The 20,110-nt window shown below is 44.8% G+C and overlaps 1 protein-coding gene across 5 annotated transcripts in view; it reads left to right on the forward strand.

Moving 5' to 3' along the window:
• Positions 1–20,110, forward strand: part of CORO2B (coronin 2B) — a 142,233-nt gene that overhangs the window by 59,910 nt on the left and 62,213 nt on the right. For 4 of the 5 annotated variants that reach the window (XM_073304471.2, XM_073304470.2, XM_073304468.2 and 1 more), the window contains one exon: positions 19,337–19,537. In XM_073304471.2, coding sequence (XP_073160572.1) covers positions 19,337–19,537 — 201 coding nt within the window. Of the gene's footprint in view, positions 1–1,885; positions 1,959–19,336; positions 19,538–20,110 lie in introns of those variants that run through there. The other variant, XM_073304473.2, reaches the window with a different exon arrangement.

Genomic DNA, 20,110 nt, shown 5'->3' on the forward strand with positions numbered 1-20,110 from the left:
AGAAGGGAGGTTGCTACCTCTCAGAGCAGCAGTCACGTAATGTGATGCAACGTCTGCAATATGCTTGACTGCTTTGAGAGGGCAGTTGGATTCACATGTTGGCAGCATGGCAGGAGGAGTGCTGTAGGGAAAGTGATGTTCTCCTTGCATACATCCTATACAAATCTACTTCCCTAATGATTCCTGCAACTTTTTCTCCCTCTGTTGCAATCTGCATTTGGGGGGCGGGCGGGAAGGGGAAGGGAAGAGGAAGCAGATGCACATAGACCCAAATAATTATGCAGGACACCACTTAAATATAATATACAGATGTCTATAGACTATCAGAACTACCTAGCATTTCCATTGTTCTTGTGTTACTGTTGATCTGACTGACAAGGTGGGTGAGGTAATATCTTTTATTGGACCAACTTCTGTTGGTGAGAGAGACACGCTTTTGAGCCACACAGAGCTCTTCTGCAGTTCTGCCACGGTTACAGCTATACTTCATTCAACTGTTGATGTGACTATAATTTCCATCTTCCAGTTTGGTATGTTTTTAAGCACATTTCCCCCCAAGTATTCAAACAAGCAAATGTTGACATTGTTAGGAGCATTGCAAGTGTCTGAGTATGGAGGACACTGTCTGATCAAGCATGGTTCATGATGTTCAGTATTGATACCGAGTGTCGTGATTTGGAATATGGTTTATTTAGTCCCTAATTTTAAAGGGTCTGTACTTTATGGTATTCTCAATGTTTATTGACGCTCTGTTTGGCCATTTATGGATAGAGGTGTTGTAATGAATTTTAGTTTCAACTTTCATGAATAATTCAGAAGTTGAATGAACCTTGAAAATGATGTTGTATTAGTCTGATCTGTAGAAGAGGGATGGAAGTGACTTCAATAAATCAACACAATTTTTTTTAATATCTTAAACCTTCTGAGAGTGAGGTGGGTAAAAATAAAATACCATATAATGTCTGTGGATGGAACTCCAGAACCAAATGAACTGTGATGTATCTGAGGCTGGGCTCTAGAGAACTATTCCCAGAGTACCGCAGGCCTTGTAAATATAGTATATTACAGGCTCTGGAGAAAAGTCTCCAGAATCTCCAGGAGTTCCTAGGTGCTCTGTAAAGTGGAGACTCAATGATGCTTAAATGCAATAGTTGGTTTTATGCCATTTTCTTAACTGAATTTGGTATGAAATAGAAATGTTGGTCACAATGACAGACTTTCTGCTGGGGCATCTCTGTATTAAAAGAAATATCACTTATGATGATTTGATGACCAGGTTGAGTGGTAGACAGCAGCTAAACAGAAGAGACTTGCTTGGTCTTCCTACATATTTAACTAAAATCCAATCTTGTGCTTCTAAGAGTCCCCTCAGTGCCCAGTGACTTTACGTTGCAAGCTCTTGGCACCTTGGTGCACTAGCCCTGCTGGTTTTGAGAAGCTGTGAGAGCAGTTTCTTTTCTCTTCTTTTCTACTTTTTTCTCTTATTGAAACAAATGATTCATGGCTACCCCTCTTTCAGGTTAACTGGAATGTTTTTTTCTTTGCTGGCGAAGGATGGCATTGATTTGTTTAGTGGTTCAGGAATGTATTCTGACATCATGCTAAAATCACAAGTTAGCCTTACAGATAGATGGAAGGTTGTTCTTTAGATGCAGAATTCCTGTTGGAATCTTTGCTGCAGGTGCAGTAACTTAGCGGCTCCCGCTGGCAAAGCCCACATGGGCCTGTGTTATGCTGAGGCAGCGTTCTGGGAAGTATTGTGCCTGATTCATCACTGCATTATGCTGGTGCAACTGCCTTTACTACCACTGTGCTGAACTGAGCCCATCTCTTTCTGTTCTGTTGAGAGCCAGCCAGCTCCCGAGGAGGCACCAGCATTGTACCCAAAATAAGAACCACACCAGCATTTTCCTTGCCTGACACAAGTAGCTGCTGTGAAAGCAACTGGAAACAGTGAGGTAAGCCCAGAAACGTCCTTTAATTATTATTCCTGACCCTGAATACAAGACTGAGCTGTCTTTACTGAGGCAAAGCATGTGTGTCTGGTCTGCGTAAAGGATGCAGGAACAGAAAGAAAAGTGCAAAAGCAACTTGAATATAGATTCAAAAGAGAAATGGATGTCAATTTGCATAATTGTATGAATACCCATTATCTCTTCATGCAAAACATGGAATGGGTTTTCCAGAAATAACCATGGCTTTGGATTCCTCACTGATGCTAAGTTATCCCGTAGCAGTGACTATGAGTAATGCTTTCTACCAGCTCTGGTTGGCTAGAAGACTCCATCGCATCCTCGAGGATGATGACCTCACCTCTGCTAAACATACTTTCATTAATCTGCCAGCAGTACTAGAGCATGGCAGTAAACCCAGGCATGAAGTCATCAGCCCTGAGGAAACTTCAGCTAGAGCATCTCCTCAGCAAGATGGGCTACTGTGAGTACATCAAACCTGTCCCCTTGCTCTATGCCAGCTTCCCACTGAATACTGAGTAAAGTTCATGATCTCCACGGTGCTCCATGGCTTGGATCCAGGGTATCCAAAACATTGCCTGAAGTTCCAAGATGAGGACGATGTCTGAGAACGGAGCTGTGGACTGCAAGGATCAAGCACGTCTCTGCAGGAGGCAGCTTTTCTCAGGAGTCTGTCTGAGGCTGTGAAACAAACTTCAGCAGGATCTAAGAACCACCACAAACCTCTCCACCTTCTGCTCCAGGTGTAAGGTGCGTTTCTGACCTTGTTTAGAACACCACCCACACCTGGCAAAGCAGGCATAAACTAAAAAACCTGTTTCTCCTTTGGAGAGAAAAAGGGTGAGTGCTACCACAATTTAAATAAAGAGTTGTAGCAGCAGCAAAGGGGAAACCGAAGTACATATTGAACTATGGCTGCATCCTGGGATATCCCTGATTTACCTTCACCTCTTGCATCCTTCCTCTGAATGTCACCAACAGAGCTGTGAGGAATCGGAATCTCTGTCCCATGGGAATCTTCAGTATTTCCATTCCGAAGCCAGAAACTGTAGAAAGAAAAAATTATGCAAAAAGTATCTGTAATGGGTGTGGGAGGGCTGGAAGGCCAGTCGGCCTAGTGGTTGGGGTTCCTGGCTTCCTGACCCTGCTTCTGTGGTCGAGGTGCCTCAGTCTTTAAGGCAGGGAGGGTAGGGGGACCCGGGCCATCCCACTTCACTGGGTCCCAGCCCAGGGCCCTGCATAAGTAACCCCTCAGGAGGGGATCTCCCGGTGAGGACTCTGCTGCCCTCGCCTACTTCCTACCATTGCCCCTTTATTATGGGGCATGGTCCCTATAGTCCAAGTTCCCGTGGTGGATTGTCTCTTAATAGTGCCCCTCAGGGACCTTGGGCGGCATCCTGCTGCGGTCCCAGGTTTTTCTGGGCGGAGCAGCTGTAAGTTTGGTGGGGCTGTAACTCCCACAAGGTCTCCGCGCTCTGGTCACCCAGCTTCCTCTCAGGCCGAGTGCTTCTAGGCCTCTTTCTCCATCTCCTTTTGGCCAGGAAGATGGTGCTTATTACCTGGAGGCTACCTTGGCAGGCCAGGCTAGTGATCCTTCCCTCAGACAGGACGGCAGTTAGCTCCTGTCTCTTCACTTGTCAGTCCCAAACTGAGCCAGGCTCCCTCCTTTTTACCCTCGCCAAGCCTGGCATTGGCTGAAGCTGTAATGGGGTGGGGCTAGCTGGGCCCAAAGGCTCTCCTTAACCCCTTCTATGCTGGTGGGTGGTTCCTCTGCTTCATCCCAGTATCGAAAATTTCAACGTTTTAGATTGTAGTGATCCTGTTTGACATTTCAAAAAGACATTTTCATTTTGAATTGTCAGACTTGCACAAAACAATTTTTTTGTTTAGATTCTCCTCATCAAATTATTGAAACTGACATTTTCCCCACATAAAATATAGTTTGACAAAACCACATTTTCTGATGGGAAAACTATTTGTCATTTTGACCAGCTCTGCTCAGCAGCCATCATCTCTCTGGGTGTGTGAACTGGACTGCGTCAAGCACCCAAGCTGGGAACTTTCAGCTAAACATTGGACTGAGTGGGGAAACTTCTGAGCGTTGAAATATGGGGGGGAAGGGAGAAAGAGAGGGTTGTTTGGTTATTGTGTTCATTAACTTTCATCTGCATTTCTTCTTCCTGGTTTTGGCCCAGGTTAAGAAGTGGAAATGTACAGAGCTACTCTTTAGATTACTTCTAAGCAAGATGAAACTCGGACAAACAGAAAAATTAAAAATTACTGCAAAGTAAGATGTCCAATGTATAAATACTACTGCTGTGCCAGTAAGATGGCTTAGCGTTTCATGATTGTCAAAAATACCTTTTTTGTATTTTATGCGTCTTTACTGAGTGCTAACTTCCATATAACTTCATCTATCTATGGCGAATTTGCCTCTGCAGTTTGTGCTATTGTTCTAAATCCTATGGAGTCCAATTTTCATTCAAGATACCAAGGTGCGGGTCCCAGTGGGAAACTGCATTAGGGGTTGTGCAATACACATGAGGATGCAATAAGTCCCACGGTCTCTTTGGCTTCATCTTGTAGCTAGAATAACAATGAAGATTTATTTGGGCAGGCATTGGTTAGTGGCATTTGTCTCCTTTATATCAAATATTCTTGTTATAACCCATGGATTTTTGTGCTTTTTCTTACTGTCTGTGCAGTTAAAAGAATTATGTTCTTTATCTCTTGAGCAATTGGACAAATGGTGCTGTCTGAAGACCACATTCTGCTGGCAACGTCTCACATTTTAATGTTTTCCCAATTGCTATAAAAACAGTTCATCTCCACACACTATAACCTGAGTAGAACTTGCTGCACTGTCAAGATTATAGCTTGGCTCTGACCACTGAGGCAGTCATGGGAGCGTCCAGAAGCAACACTCCTCATCCCAAGGGAAGCGAGGGGAGAGGGTGGGAGAGTCAGGGATGTTTTGAAGCTTTGTAGCTTGGTCATTGTTGCCAGGGCCTGGTTCCAAGCATGTCTGCAGTGCTGCTGGTGCCACCCGTGGTTATTACTATGTACCCCTGTGGAGTAGTTTACATAATTAGCTGCATACTGGACATTTTTAAGTCTGAAAATTTTTGCAAAACTCTACTTCAGGGTCACTTGGCACTGCGGTTACAAATGGTTGTTCAGCTGCTTGAGATTAGATTACTATGGAAGTTCATAGCCAAGCTAAATTTGTTCACATACTTCTATTTTTTGTACTGATTTAGGGCACTCTTCGTAGATTCGCAGATTATAAAGCCACGAAGGGACCATTGTGATTATCTAGTCTGACCTCCTGTATAACACAGGCCCTACGACTTCCCTGAATTCCTGTTTGAACTGGGGTGTATCTCTTCGTTCTAGTTCAGTGTGGAGGATTGTTTTGTTATTTGGTGGCTGCTAAGCCCCTTTCACTCCATCAGATGTAATGTCATGCACCGAAATGCTGCAGGCTGGATATAGGCAGTAAAACCAGATATGATGAAGTACTTCTCCTGCTGCTCACCAAGGTATTGTTGGCTCTTTGCCAAACAGCATCAGCTTTTTAGGGCCTTCTCTAGCTGTTTCTGTTTGGAGCAGAAATTGGTGATGTGGAGTCAGGTAATTTCTTCGTGTAACTTTGTTTGTTTCTCGGAGGACACGTGGCGGTGGTGGTGGTGGTGGTCTACTAGGGTTGCCAACTTTCTAATCACTCAAAACCAAACAACCTGCCCCGCCCCTGCTCTGAGGCTGCGCCCCTTCTCGCTCCATCCCCCCTCCCTCCATCGCTCACTCTTCCCCACCTTCACTCACTTTCATCGGGCTGGGGTAGGGGGTTGGTGAGGGCTCTGGCTGGGGGTGGGGCCAGGGATGAGGGGTACAGAGTGAGGGAGGGGACTCCAGGCAGGGGCAAGAGGTTGGGGTGCACGGGCAGGGTGCAGGGTCCCAGCGGCGCTTACTGTGGCTCCGAGGAAGTGGCCACCAGGTCCCTGCAGCCTCGAGGTGCATGGGTGGCCAGGCACCTCTGCACAGTGCGCGCTGCCTTCTCACCCGCAGACGCCACCCCCTGCAGCGCCCATTTTGGTCGCGGTTCCCGGCCAGTGGGCTCTGTGGAGCTGGCACTGGGGGTGGGGGCAGCGCGTGGAGCCTCCCTGGCCGCCCCAATGCCTAGGGGCCGCAGGGACCTGGCGGGCGTTCCAGTCGAAAACCGGACACCTGGCAACCCTATGGTCTATGTACAGACCATTTCCCCCTGGCTGGAACAGCCGGTAAGGTGCAGCTGCCCTGTCCCCAGGCACAGCTGTCTTGTGCCTTTGTCTGTCTTCAGGGCCTCACATAAGTCTTGCTGCCTCACAAACTCTGTGCCATTTGCACTCCTAAGCCAAGGCTCCCTGAGCCCCAGAGGGTTTGGGAAGGAAACTTGGCCACTGGCCGTCTTGGTGTGCAACTCTGCATGTAATGCAACGAAAGCTCAGAAAGGGCTTATGGCTTGGAGACCATGCTTTAACTCACCCAATGATCTTAATAACCCTCTGGTTGCGGCTACTTGCCAACATATCTACCTTTCCCACCCTAGGGGCGTATGTGTCACTGACCCCTACTGGGCAAGAGACAGTGGTTTGCTGCACCCATCTTGTCCCCTTAGCTGCCTCTGCTCCAGTGCGCATGGGAACAAGCCAAGGCCTGGGTGTCCTACCCAGAAGCACCTGTGAGGCAGCGCAGGAATCTGGGGTGACCTACCAATGAGAGGAGCTGAGATTCTCTGAACAAAGACATTGCAGGTTCTCGCCGTGCACTGAAGTCTACTTATGAAAGCATGTAACTGATGAACAAACAAGAGAATGGGTGGAATGAGGCCCACCCGGCTGCTCTGTGCCGTTACAGCTTGACTTCAATTTTCTGCTTCACGTGGCGATTGCATGAGGGGAGGACAACTTAGAGAGATAATTAGAGGAAAAAGAGCAAACGTGCCCCAGCTCTGCAATGTATTATTCATAGCCAGACCTACTGCATTACCCTGTTGAAATGCGAATAATTAGGAAGATTTCTCACTTCCATCAGCTGCACTGCTGAATGCTGCTTCCAGGGAAGCCATTCCTATGGGGATGAAGGTCTTCAATGCAACAACCTCTACTTAGGGGCCAGTCCAGCTGGGTGCTGAGCAACCTCCCCTCCCATTGAAATCAGTGGGAACAGCGGGTGCTTGGAATCTTTCAGGAGTGGACCCTTTAATTTATAGCAGTTGCAGGACTTAAACAAGCCAATTTTGTAATGCACTTTTATTTTAGAGCCAGATCCTGTTCCAACTGAAGTTAATGGCAAAACTCTTCCATTGGTGATGTGCGCTGTGCCAGGCCCTTTATTTGGAAGGCGTAAATCAAGTAAAAGAACTTGTTCAAAAAAATAAAACTGTTACTTTAAATATTAATTTTTAAAAAAGTAGAAAGCAGCCTTATGCGATGCTGTGCAGATGGAAGAGCCCAAACTCCTCCTCCTCCTCTTCCTCAAGTGGTGGCTTCCTTCGGTTGCTCCCCCCACCAGCAGATGTGATGCAGTCATCACATCGGAAACCCAGGCACTAATGATTCCTTTTAGCACTTTCTCCAGGGTAGATCCCCACGGGAGGTGGGTGGGAAATGGTTTTCCTGTCTTGTGAGAATTCGACATTGTGAAAAATTTTTCCCATCTCGAATTGGGACAAAAAGTCAGAACTTTGAATTTTCACAAATTGAAAATCCAGAAAATGTTTAGATTCGGGTCAATGGAAATGTTTTTGGCTTCGATTATGAGCTTTTTTCCTTTCGGTTGTGTAAATTTACTAAAATTTCTAAACAAAAAGTTGTGATTGTAAAAAACAAAAACAAAAACAAAAAAATCCTGACCCTCTGGTTCAACAACCTTGAAACTCTTTTTTCCAAAAACGTTTCGACTTATTGAACCTGACACTGTTTTGTGACATTTCAGTTTTGACAAATCTGGTTTGGTTTGGGAGGGGGTTGTAAAAAAACAAAAAATTCCCAACCCGCTGTACCCTCCACCCTCCAACTTTCAAGCAGTAATAGCAGAGAGGGGATTTGCTAACGACTGATGGGAAATGGGGACTCCATTGGCCCAGAGGATTTCTCCAGTACTAGAAACAGCCTATGTGGTAGGCCCCAGTGGGATGCTGCGGATCGAATGGTCCTTCTGTTGGCTGGGGGTCAACAGTCCTTGCTCAGCGGTGGTGCTGAGACAAGACTGGGTGGAAGTGTAGTTTCTAGGTTTTTCATGACTCCTTCCCCAGCTTTCTGTGTGTTGAGCATATCCGTGAGGAAGAAGATCAGGTCAGCCAGAGAGCAAAAGTCATACCTGAGTAATTGCCCTTGCAAGGTGCTTCGGTGGCAGGCATCTTTTGCCCCAAGCTTCCCAGCCATGGCTCTAGCTGCTCCTTGTTTTTCTCTGTCACCTAAAGCCCCCGGGGTGCCCTGTCTAATTCCGTCACAGGAAGTGGTGCACCTGGGAGGTTTCTTCTCAAAGCTCTCTCTCCTCCTGTCATCCAAAGAAAGGTTCGCCACAATTCAGGGCCTGAGCAATTTCAGAGCTCGGTTCACCAGCACTTGCAGTTGTACGTAGGATGCTCTCCTTTATGGAAATAGCACCATTTATGCTCTGCTATAACATAGTAGATTGACGATACCATCAGCAAATTCAAGAGCTTCTTACTGTTTCCTATGTCCCTACTGTTCCCTCTGTTTCTTACAGCAAAGGCTCCTTGGGGGCGCAAAAAGGCAGGAAAATGAGCGAGAGCACATTGCCACTAACTAGGATGTATTTCTATTAATCTCTCCATTCATCTTAGCGGGAATAGAGATGGAGTTTTGTATCCTTTGGGGTCTTGCTTATTAAGTGACTCTTGGATGAGTGAGAGCCCTTGACTCCCTTCCACTTACGGTGGCATCAAGTTCCCGTCAGAGCTCTAGCAAGGTTTAGGAAAAAAAACTTAAAAGGCTCTCCACTTCTTCCCTTTATCCTGAAACTACATTCATAGCAGGTGATGCCTTTCAGACTGCTCTGCGTGTCCTAGACAGAGCATAGCCAGCTCCTTTCCTCCCTCAGAGATGAGAATCTGGGCTTTGGGACTTGCATTCGGGGTAAAGAAAGAGGAAAAGCCATGTGCTAGCCCATACAGTTAATCCCCAGAAGAAGTCCCTTCAGTCCTGCAAGTCTTACGTCAGACACCTGCCAAATGGTCATGACCAGAGTTGGAAATAAAGACCTGCAGCAGGGAGAGGCTGAAAAAGGAACTCGCTGTTCTGAGTCTGGAAAGAGGAAACCGCCCACAAGTCCAGGAATTCTCAGTTCCCACAATGATTGCAACCATTTCCGTATACCCATAAGAAAGGCATGAGGTTTCTAACTTATGGGCGAGGGACCCTGACATTTTTCCTGTTTGTACTATGGGGCTGTGATCAGGAGAAGGATGGGAAGCACTTGAGTGACTGCAGTGAGACTTCAAAATGTAAGCTCCTTGCCCCAGGAACAGTGGCTTCAGCAGTTACCTTCATGTGGCACAAAAGTTATATTATCCATCCAGACACAAGATGCTCTAAGATACTCTTAAAGCAATGAGATGCAATAAGCTCTGTAACATGGTGACAAGATCCCGAGGTTTCTAGTGTTGCCTATTACGGGGGAAGACTCTGCTGGTGGGCAGGTGACCTGACACTCTCCTCTTTTACAGGCAGTTCTTACTGAACGACTAGTCGTTATTAAAGACAACATCCCTTGTTAAGAGAAGTCGTTAGCAGGATGGAGAAAATATTGACAATCCTTTGTTCATTCTTATGAGCTAATCTAAGATGGTCTCTGCACATTTCAATGTACATATAGCATAAAACGTTCATTGGGAATTCATTTTTTTAAGGAAAAATACATGGAAATGAGAGAATATAAATGTTCCCTCTTCCTCTAAATCCTTCACCCTGGAAATTTATAAGGGAGTCTGAAGTAAACTCCAGCCTCTAGTATCTTTTAGGAAGATACTGCAGAGTACCTGTATGAGGCTGCATGCTACTTAGGGTATGTCTACACTGCAGTTAGACACTCACAGTTGGCCTGTGCCAGCAGACTTGGAAGTTTTGGAATAGCCTTCCAAGGGAAGCAGTGGGGGCAAAAGACCTATCTGGCTTTAAGATTAGACTCGATAAGTTTATGGAGGAGATGGTATGATGGATAACATGATTTTGGCAATTAATTGATCTTTAACTATTCATGGTAAATAGGCCCAATGGCCTGTGATGGGACGCTAGATGGGGTGGGATCTGTGGGGCTAAGGGGCTGTTTAGTTGTGGTATAGACGTTTGGGCTCAGGCCGCACCCTGTGAGGTGGGAGGGTCCCAGAACACAGGTTCCAGCCCACTCCTGAATGTCCACACTGCAGCTCAACAGCCCCTTAGCCTGAGACCTGCGAGCCCAAGTCAGCTGGCGTGGGCCAGCCACAGATTTGTAATTGCAGTGTAGACGTACCCTTAGTGTTATCTAATTGCTCATGTGACATTGCAGTCCTGGTGGCTTGTCACTGCAGCACCTTCTAGTCAAGATCCTGTGTATGTGCAATGATAGGGCCATACAAAGTCAGCCTTGACTTCATGCTTGACTAAAGGCAATCTCTGCGTACGGCTAAAAGGGCCTCTTACTGCCAGCTTCTCCCACAGGGGGACGGCATGGCTGACTGGGCTAGTGCGGGGGCAGGGGAGTATGCAGAAGGGCAGCAGGAAGTCTCTAGGCACAGGCTGTCCTGTGTTATTTGGGGAGGTGTCTCTACCTGAGACCTCCAAGGTCTCCGGGAAGGTCTGCTCCACTCTCTGTCTTAGATGCCAGCTGGCTCTTCCTTCGAGCTCCATTTCTCAGTACTTTAGTCCCTCCTTTCACTACTTTTCTACCCCAGATTCTCCATCCCCCCTGTCCCGTCCCCCCCCCCCGACCATTTCAGGAGCTGCACTGGCTTTCAGATAATTCATTCAACTGTATAATCCAGAACTGAGGGGCGGGGATGTTGCTGCCTAATCTAAATCTGCCATGTTGCATGGCATGCAGGGCCTTGGTCATAGGCAATTAAGCTCTTAAGGCTTGATCTACAAAGGGGACTTACAAGACAGACAGCTGTAGAGACTATGCCAGGCTGGGGAAGACGCTTAAGGAAATCGAGGCTCAGGTGATCTTTAGTGGGATTCTGCCTGTTCCTAGAGAAGGGCAACAAAGGTGTGACAAGATTATGACTATCAACATATGGCTCAGGCAGTGGTGCTATAAGGAGGGCTTTGGGATGTATGGCCCCTCGGAGGCATTCACGGACAAAGGACAGTTCTCTCGGGATGGACTTCATCTGAGTAGGGAAGGAAATAGACTTCTAGGATGGAGGCTGGCACAACTGATTAAGAGAGCTTTAAATTAGGAATTTGTGGGAGATGGTTGGGAGATGTCCAGGTAATCTCCACGCCGGATTTTAGCATTGAGAGGAAAGAAAACGAAGTAAGAAAGGATACAGCCATGGGTAGGAGAATGTATATAAGGAGGAAGGGCAGTATGGATACCAATCTAATAGATTATACTGGCTGTAGAATGACCGTGCCCAATAGGGTACAGAATGTGAGCGAGGCCAAACAGCAAAAATGAAGATGTTTGTACACCAACGCGAGGAGCCTAGGTAACAAAATGGAGGAACTAGAGGTACTGGTGCAGGAAGTGAAACCAGATATTCTAGGGAGAACAGAAACAGGGTGGAATAGTCGTCATGACTGGACTACGGGTATTGAAGGGGATGTGCTGTTTAGGAAAGACAGAAATAAAGGCAAAGGTGGTGGAGTAGCACTGTAGATCAATGAGGAGGTAGAATGTAAAGAAATAAGAAGTGATGGAATGGATAAGACAGAGGCTGTCTCGGCAAAAATTACATTGGGGAAGAAAACTACTAGATCCTCCCCTGGGATAGTGCTTGGGGTGTGCTAGAGACCGCCGGGATCTAATCTGGATATGGATAGAGCCCTCTTTAATGTTTTTAATGAAGTAAATACTAATGGAAACTGCGTGATCATGGAAGACTTTAACTTCCCAGAAATAGACTGGAGGACGAGTGCTAGTAATAATAATAGGGCTCAGATGTTCCTAGATGCGATAGCTGATGGATTTCTTCATCAAGTAGTTGCTGAACCGACTAGAGGGAATGTCATTTTAGATTTGGTTTTGGTGAGTAGTGAGGACCTCATAGAACAAATGGCTGTAGGGGACAGTCTTGGTTCAAGTGATCATGAGCTAATTCAGTTCAAACTGAACGGAAGGATTAACAAAAATAAATCTGTGACTAGGGTTTTTAATTTGAAAAGGGCTGACTTTCAAAAATTAAGGAAATTAGTTAGGGAAGTGGATTGGACTGAAGAACTTATGGATCTAAAGGTAGAGGAGGCCTGGGATTACTTTAAATCAAAGCTGCAGAAGCTATCGGAAGCCTGCATCCCAAGAAAGGGGAAAAAATTCATAGGCAGGAGTTGTAGACCAAGCTGGATGAGCAAGCAAGCACCTCAGAGAGGTGATTAAGAAAAAGCAGAAAGCATACAGAGAGTGGAAGATGGGAGGGATCAGCAAGAAAAGCTACCTTATTGAGGTCAGAACATGTAGGGATAAAGTGAGACAGCTAAAGTCAAGTAGAGTTGGACCTTGCAAAGGGAATTAAAACCAATGGTAAAAGGTTCTGTAGCCATATAAATAAGAAGAAAACAAAGAAAGAAGAAGTGGGACCACTAAACACTGAGGATGGAGTGGAGGTCAAGGATAATCTAAGCATGGCCCAATATCTAAACAAATCCTTTGCCTCAGTCTTTAATAAGGCTAAAGAGGATCTTAGGGATAATGGTAGCATGACAAATGGGAATGAGGATATGGAGGTAGATATTACCATATCTGAGGTAGAAGTGAAACTCGAACAGCTTAATGGGACTAAATCGGGGGGCCCAGATAATCTTCATCCAAGAATATTAAAGGAATTAGCAAATGAAATTGCAAGCCCATTAGCAAGAATTTTTAATGAATCTGTAAACTCAGGGTTTGTACTGTATGATTGGAGAATTGCTAACATAGTTCCTATTTTTAAGAAAGGAAAAAAAAGTGATCCGGGTAACTACAGGCCTGTTAGTTTGACATCTGTAGTATGCAAGGTCTTGGAAAAAATTTTGAAGGAGAAAGTAGTTAAGGACATGGAGGTCAATGGTAAATGGGACAAAATACAACATGGTTTTACAAAAGGTAGATCGTGCCAAACCAACCTCATCTCCTTCTTTGAGAAAGTAACAGATTGGGGAGAGTTAGCTGCTTACCCCTGGTCTGGAGGGCAGTGCCTCCCTCTGCTCGGCATTCATAGGTACGTAGCCACGCACCCTCGCCTGGAGTTAAGCACCAAAGCCAGGTCAGCCCTTTCTTGCCAAAGTCTTAGGAACAGTGCCAGCATGCCCAATAGCCGGGTGGTTAGCGGACTGACCTAGGTTCAAATCCCCACTCTGCCTGCTTCCAAAGCAGAGTTTGGACTCTACTCTCCCATGTGAATGCGCCGACCACTGGGCTACAGGATGTTCTGGGCTGGAGCTCGCTCAGTTCCACTTGGTGTGAAATATTTAATAGTCGTTGGGCCACAGAGAGCGAGTCCGACTCTGTAACTGGGTGGTTTGGGCATTTACCTGGGAGGGGGACACCTGGGTTCAAGGCCCTGCTCTGCAGCAGGCAGAGTGGGCAGGGGGACATCCTGCGTGAGTGCTGTAACCACTGGGCTGTGGAGTGTAAGGTGAGCACCATGAACTTCCCCCCAGTTGTGTTTTGTGGGGTGCCCAATCCAGTAGTTAGCCTCTGAGTGCCTACTGGAGCAGGCCCCATAGGGCACAACAGGTGGGGGACACCAAGCTTGAGGATCCCACCAGGGCTAAGCATCGAGCTGTTGGATGGTGTCCGGACCAAGCCGGCTTTGTGCATACCCACCACAGGAGTAGATGGCAGCTGAGTGGCGGTTTTGAGCATCTAAAATTTGGACTTATGTGCCCTGAATCCCTTTGTGGATCAAGCCCCTAGAGCCCTAACTCTTGAAGTGCTGTGAATAATTCAAGGTCATGCTTGGACTCCTGTGCCTGCTGGATTTTAAAATCCCCTTAGCTTGAGCTATTTTGTAATCAATCAGTTCTAAAGGGACAGACTGATTGAATGGTCTAATAGGACTCTTCTAACTGGGAACACCTAAGGTAGGTACATAACTGAGCTTTATTGCTCTTGTCTTTTCTGCTTGTGCATCCACACAGGGCTCCTAAGGTCCTGCCCAAACCCTGGGCCTCAAAGTCCTTGTAGAGAGGTTGCCCTCAGGATATTGAATTTTCCATCTTGCACTATGATCTCAAAACACTCTTGCTTTCACTGGAGATAGTTTGATGGAAAATAGCCTTTTTGCTCCCCAGATAAAAAAAATTAATGGGAACGTGTTTTTCCCCCCTAAACATCTTTATAGCAAATACTTACTATTTTCCAACAAGTTTGACCTGAGCCATTTGCAAATGCTCTTCAAATGTGTATAACGCAAAGCATGGTAATCGCAGAGTTGCAAACAAAGATCTAGCAGATGCTCCATTGTCATACTGTATTGAACATCCAACTTTAAAAAAAAATCAAACTGCAAATACTGGTTACATATGGCACTTAGAGGTAATTTTAGAAGGAAGATACAGTAGCTGATCATCTTAATTTCAATATGTTCCGAAAAAGATTCCCGAACTTACCAATATCTTGCAAGCATGTGTCTGTCTTGCACTTGGGCATAGCTTAACTCCCACTCCTTCCATACATCCCCATCATTTGCATTTTGAAAAACTTATTTGTATATCACCCCTGATGCCTGAAAATGGAATGGAACAAATCTGGCACTGTTACATTTTAGATTTCACTTCTGTGAGTCACTTCTGTGTGAGTATTTCTTCCGTCCAGGTGCAAACACTTGCAAAAAGATAGTGGGAAGAGTTGGTTACACTATGGCTCACTAAACCAGAGAGAGCGTTTACGCTCAGATTTTTTGGTAAAATGTTAATGCCAGGAAGACAAGTGACAGTTTTCAGGTTGAGACCAGAACACCTCAATGTGCATGAATTACAGAAACATAATTAGTGCTGCAATGCAGATCTTACTTTCCTGAAAAGTTCCAGATGGGAAAGCTTAATCTTCCCGAGTAATCTATTGAAGGATCAGGACTAGAGACGCGAAGTATTTAAAACTGACTTTCCAGCCAGCCTGTAGCATCTAGCATTAATCATGGAGCAAAACAATGACAAAACATACTGCTGCTTATGCAAGATGGTCATAGAGGAAAGAATGACTTTTAATATTAACATGGATAAGGCTGCACTCAACTCTTTGTGTCAGAAATCAGCTACAGTACAACACTCCTGTAAAGGATTTAGGACAGTGGACTTACAATTAAATATGTTTGTCTGAAAGGAGTCCACAGGCAGCTGCCGCATATACTGCTGAAGAACTGCATTTCAAAATGGTATTGCTGTTATGGGCATATTGGCTAGATTCTCTTGCTTTTGTTACACTTTTAGCTGCTATTATTTTGTTGTTGCTGTAGAACCTAGCAGCCCCAGGGCCCTGTTGTGCTAGACACACACAGTACTATCAGTAACTGCTTTGTAAAGAGGGGAGAAAACCTGCGGCCCAGGGGGATGAAGTGACTTCCCCAAGATCATCCAGCAGGCGCAGAGCCAGAAATAGATCCCACAACTCTAGGTTTCCAGTCCTGCCTCCGAGCCACTAGACTACACTGATATTATGGAACACCGTGGGTGAAATGCTGGCCTTCTTAAAGTCAGTGGGAGTTTTACTTTTGATTTCAGTGGGGCCAGGATTTCACCCCATAATTGCCTTCATGTCTGCCCAGGTATTCCTGCCTGAGAACTCGGAGAACACACTGGCATGGGAACTTGAGCTAAAGCACAGAACTATTGCTCTCTTCTCCTTTGGGAAACATATGGGTATCCTGCACCAGTTCAATATGCTTGGTTTTAACAACTGGAAAGGGGAGGACAAAACTTGAGAGGGAGGAGAGATCTCGAAATCATGTCATCAGCAATTCTTGACATTGCTTGTGTGGATAGGAGCTAAAACGCTATGCAAATGTATGCAAATGTAATTTCTTGTGTATTTTTTGCTATTTTTCCCTAGCGTTAAAAACCCCTCTAATTTTATAAACCTCCTGATCCTAGCAATTTTTCTGGTGACCGCAAACACCTTTAAGTGTTTTTTTTTCCCTTGTCTTGGTCTGTCCTAACTCATCTGGGAGCCTCCCTCCCCAAGCATTCTGACTGTCACCATATCCCTTCCTGTTCTAAAACTCAAGCTGCATCATAATGGGCTATATAGCTGGGTGGGCTGGTAGCCTTTAAATCTAGTGGGTCTATTTGGGCTGGCTGTTTGGGATGCACTTCCTTCCTTCCTTCTTTCCTTCCAGAAAGCTTCACCCCCACAATTCTCCCAGGTGATGTTGGCTTGATGTGTGAGACTTAGTCTAGAGTCTCCCACATGAAAGGATTAGCTGTTTAGGGCACCACCGTTTCTCCTCTGCCCCAAAAACAAACATGCGTCCAGAAAAAAGTTCAGTCCAGAGAACCCTCCGTGTCAGGGAGTTGATAGCAGCAGTGATCATTGTACCACCCAGTGCAGTTCTTCTCAACAAAACAGTGTGAAGCAATTTCCAGATAGTTCACTGCCTGGGTCTGTGAAGCACAGAAGCGTTTGAGCTACTTGACATTGTTTACAGGAAATACTTACTGAGGATGAAGGAGAGGAACGCTTGAATTCTCCAGTGAAATACTCGGGCTTATGGCTTCCTCTCATTATGGTTGGACTACAGGCTTGGCTACTTTTCTGTGGGGGGAAAAAATAACAGGGACATAAAACCAGAAATCTAACGATGCTGAAATCCTGAAAACAAGAACGTTAATCTCACTCTTCTGTTTATTGTTTTGAGTCTCAATTGTATAGAACACCTCTAAACAGCTTATATACAAAATACACACTAGACTATAACAGGGTCCAAAAAAGAACTGGATAAGTTCATAGAGGATAGGTCCGCCAATGGCTATTAGCCAGGATGGGCAGGGATGGTGTCCCTAGCCTCTGTTTGCCAGAAGCTGGGAATGGGCGACAGGGGATGGATCACTTGATGATTACCTGTTCTGTTCATTCCCTCTGGGGCACCTGGCACTGGCCACTGGTGGAAGACAGGCTCCTGGGCTAGATGGACCTTTGGTCTGACCAAGTATGGCCATTCTTTTGTTCTTATGTTGAGCAGAAAAAAAGCAGAGACTTCTTGTTTTCTGTGGAAAAACCAGGATGAAGGAAAGTAAAATCTCGCACTAACTGTACACTGTCAATTGCCAAAAGGTGAATAAAGCACCTATAATTTTGGTGCTGTGTTTGGATAAGTCTCCTGCAGAATCTGGCTTGATTTTCTTTGGCTAAGAACGGAGAAGTATGGGCTGGTATTATTCACTTCTAGTAATTATAGTGTTTGCCTGGCAGCGAATGCTATAGATATATAGCTAATGCTATGGAACAGTCCATTTGTGTGAGTTATGCCAAGGTAGGAAGTAGGTGGAAGGGCGCATCTTAAAAACAGCCTCGCTTTGTCAAATGAAGGACTCCAATTGCACGTGTCTCTCTGTTTAAGTGCTCACTTAAATTCATCTGTCAGTAGATGCTAGTCAGTCTTGGAGAATATAAGCTGCTTTGAGTCCCTAAGTATGAAATTGTCAGTGTGCGATAGAGATTTAAGTGCTTAAGCCACTTTACAACGGTGTAAGTGCTCATGCTTTTCTAAACGTTTAAAATGCCTTAGCTCATTATAGTGTAAGACTTTATTGTGGTATCAGCACTTGTGCTACCATAAGGACTTTTTCTTTAATAAACTTAGGAAAATCACTACACACACAAATCCTACTAATGTAACAATGTTTGCACAGGTGGGACCATATTTTATTTTTCTTCTTTTTGTGCATATAACAAACTCTAAACAACAGTGGGAACAAGTAAAAACGAGTGCACAGTTACACTGGTTTGCATCTGAGCACGTTTAGCATGATTGTATACGCTCTTTTTTGGAAACGGTGTATGCAAATAGGTCTCTGGAATCTTCTCTGGTACATACAGTTGCAGCATCTGAGTGGATGACCGAGGTAAATGTTCCAATAACGCTAACAGGATTGTGTTGCACGTATGTAACATAGTATTGCTATACATTCCAGTTAAGCATGTAGCTTGAAAAGTAACTTTTTAAAAACCTACTTTTGGAATTAATACATGGGACTAGACCGAAGTTCACTTTTTTCCAGTCTGTTGACTTTATACACTTAACAGCACCTTGAATATAGTCAGTTTAACGGCTTCCCCTGCATCGTCAGTTTTAGGTCTTTCACACAAATGGGAAAGATGAGGAAAAAAAGGACTCATATTAAAATTAACAAAAAGACCCAAGGACAGGTGGGGGTGTGCCTGGAAACTGCCTTTAACTCTTTTTTTATCCTAGACAGAGTAGATTTCAAGACCCTGGAATCTTTAATTCTATGTCATAGATCCCTATCTTTCAGTTCTTCAGTATACCAAATGCCCACTGACTTCCAGGTGTGTTCACTTTTGAACAAGGAATATGTATTTTGAAAGTAGAGAGATGGCTGTTCATCGTTTCACTGAGTACTTTGAGGAGAGATACTATGTAAATGTGAAACTATTGTATCAGTGTTCAGGCTTTGATTAATTGCAACTCTCGGCTTTTTTTAGTGATGTCATTAGCTTGGGAATAGTTCTCTGTACCATTTGCGAAGAGTAGGCGAATGAGGCAGCTCGTTAACACAAAGTATGGATCACCTGCTAGTTAGCTACCCAGCTCTCTTTTAATCTTCAGATGACAATCCAAATGTTCCAAGCTTTGCTTCCTTTGTTTTAAAATAAATCTTTGGAACAATTTCCCAACAACCCTTGCAAGTTCTTTTCCTAGATCTCTGTAGAAGGAAAGAGAGAAATTTCCTGACTACAACTCTTCCCTTCATGTAGAGATGCATCTGAACTGTAAAGTTCAACAGAGGATCTGAACCTGTCCAGAGTATTTGGTGATTTGTAACCAGGGTCTGGCTTAAACCATATTATCTCCTAATGACAAGGAGGGAGGACTTAAACTACTCAATGTTTTTTCCTGTGACCATGCAGGTTAAATGTAGAAGTCACTTGTGGCATTTGTTTCTCTTTCCTTATGAAGACTGGACTGTTATAAAAATCTTCATACATTTGCTCCACAGATGTCATGGCGTCCACAGTATCGCAGTTCAAAGTTTCGAAATGTCTATGGGAAAGTGGCGAACCGAGAGCATTGCTTTGATGGGATTCCAATTACCAAGAATGTTCATGACAACCACTTCTGTGCTGTTAATGCCAAGTTCCTCGCCATAGTAACGGAGAGTGCTGGCGGAGGGTCCTTTCTTGTCATTCCACTGGAACAAGTAAGTGATTTTTCCTTAACAAACCTGATTGAAGTTCAGTGGTAATCTTAAAACACAGCTGTTAAAACACACGTTCTATCCCAGGAATCTCTTTAATACCATTGTGACAGGCTGAAATCTCTGGTATTTCATCTTTTTAATTGTGGCTTTCTTGTTTAGGGAAGTGAGACTTTAAAGCTGGTTTAATGAATTGTATCTTTATTCTAGATCTTTTAGGAATAAATAAAACATTTGTATGCAAACAGGTCTTTGCTATAATGTCCCTTTGTATCTTTTAGTCCATATCTGCATTAAGATTGCAATGCTGAAGTCTTCATCAAGCATTACTTAGTCCTTACTAATAACGGGCAAATAATCCACTGAAGTAGACAGGAGATTGCCTCAGCAACAGCCCAATGGATTCGGCCCTAAAGCCTAGCACACTTCCAACAGAGCTGATGCTAATGCTGCTACACAGGAGCCACACCAGGAAAAGTGTCTTTCCGAAATCACAGATGTCAGTTGTCTCTCAGTTGTGTTGTGCCTGGTAATGTGGAGTGGTGGATGTAATGTTAGCCACTGGAGTTGGTGGCT

This window comes from Lepidochelys kempii, chromosome 10, assembly GCF_965140285.1.
Source record: "Lepidochelys kempii isolate rLepKem1 chromosome 10, rLepKem1.hap1, whole genome shotgun sequence".
Taxonomy (NCBI): domain Eukaryota; kingdom Metazoa; phylum Chordata; order Testudines; family Cheloniidae; genus Lepidochelys; species Lepidochelys kempii.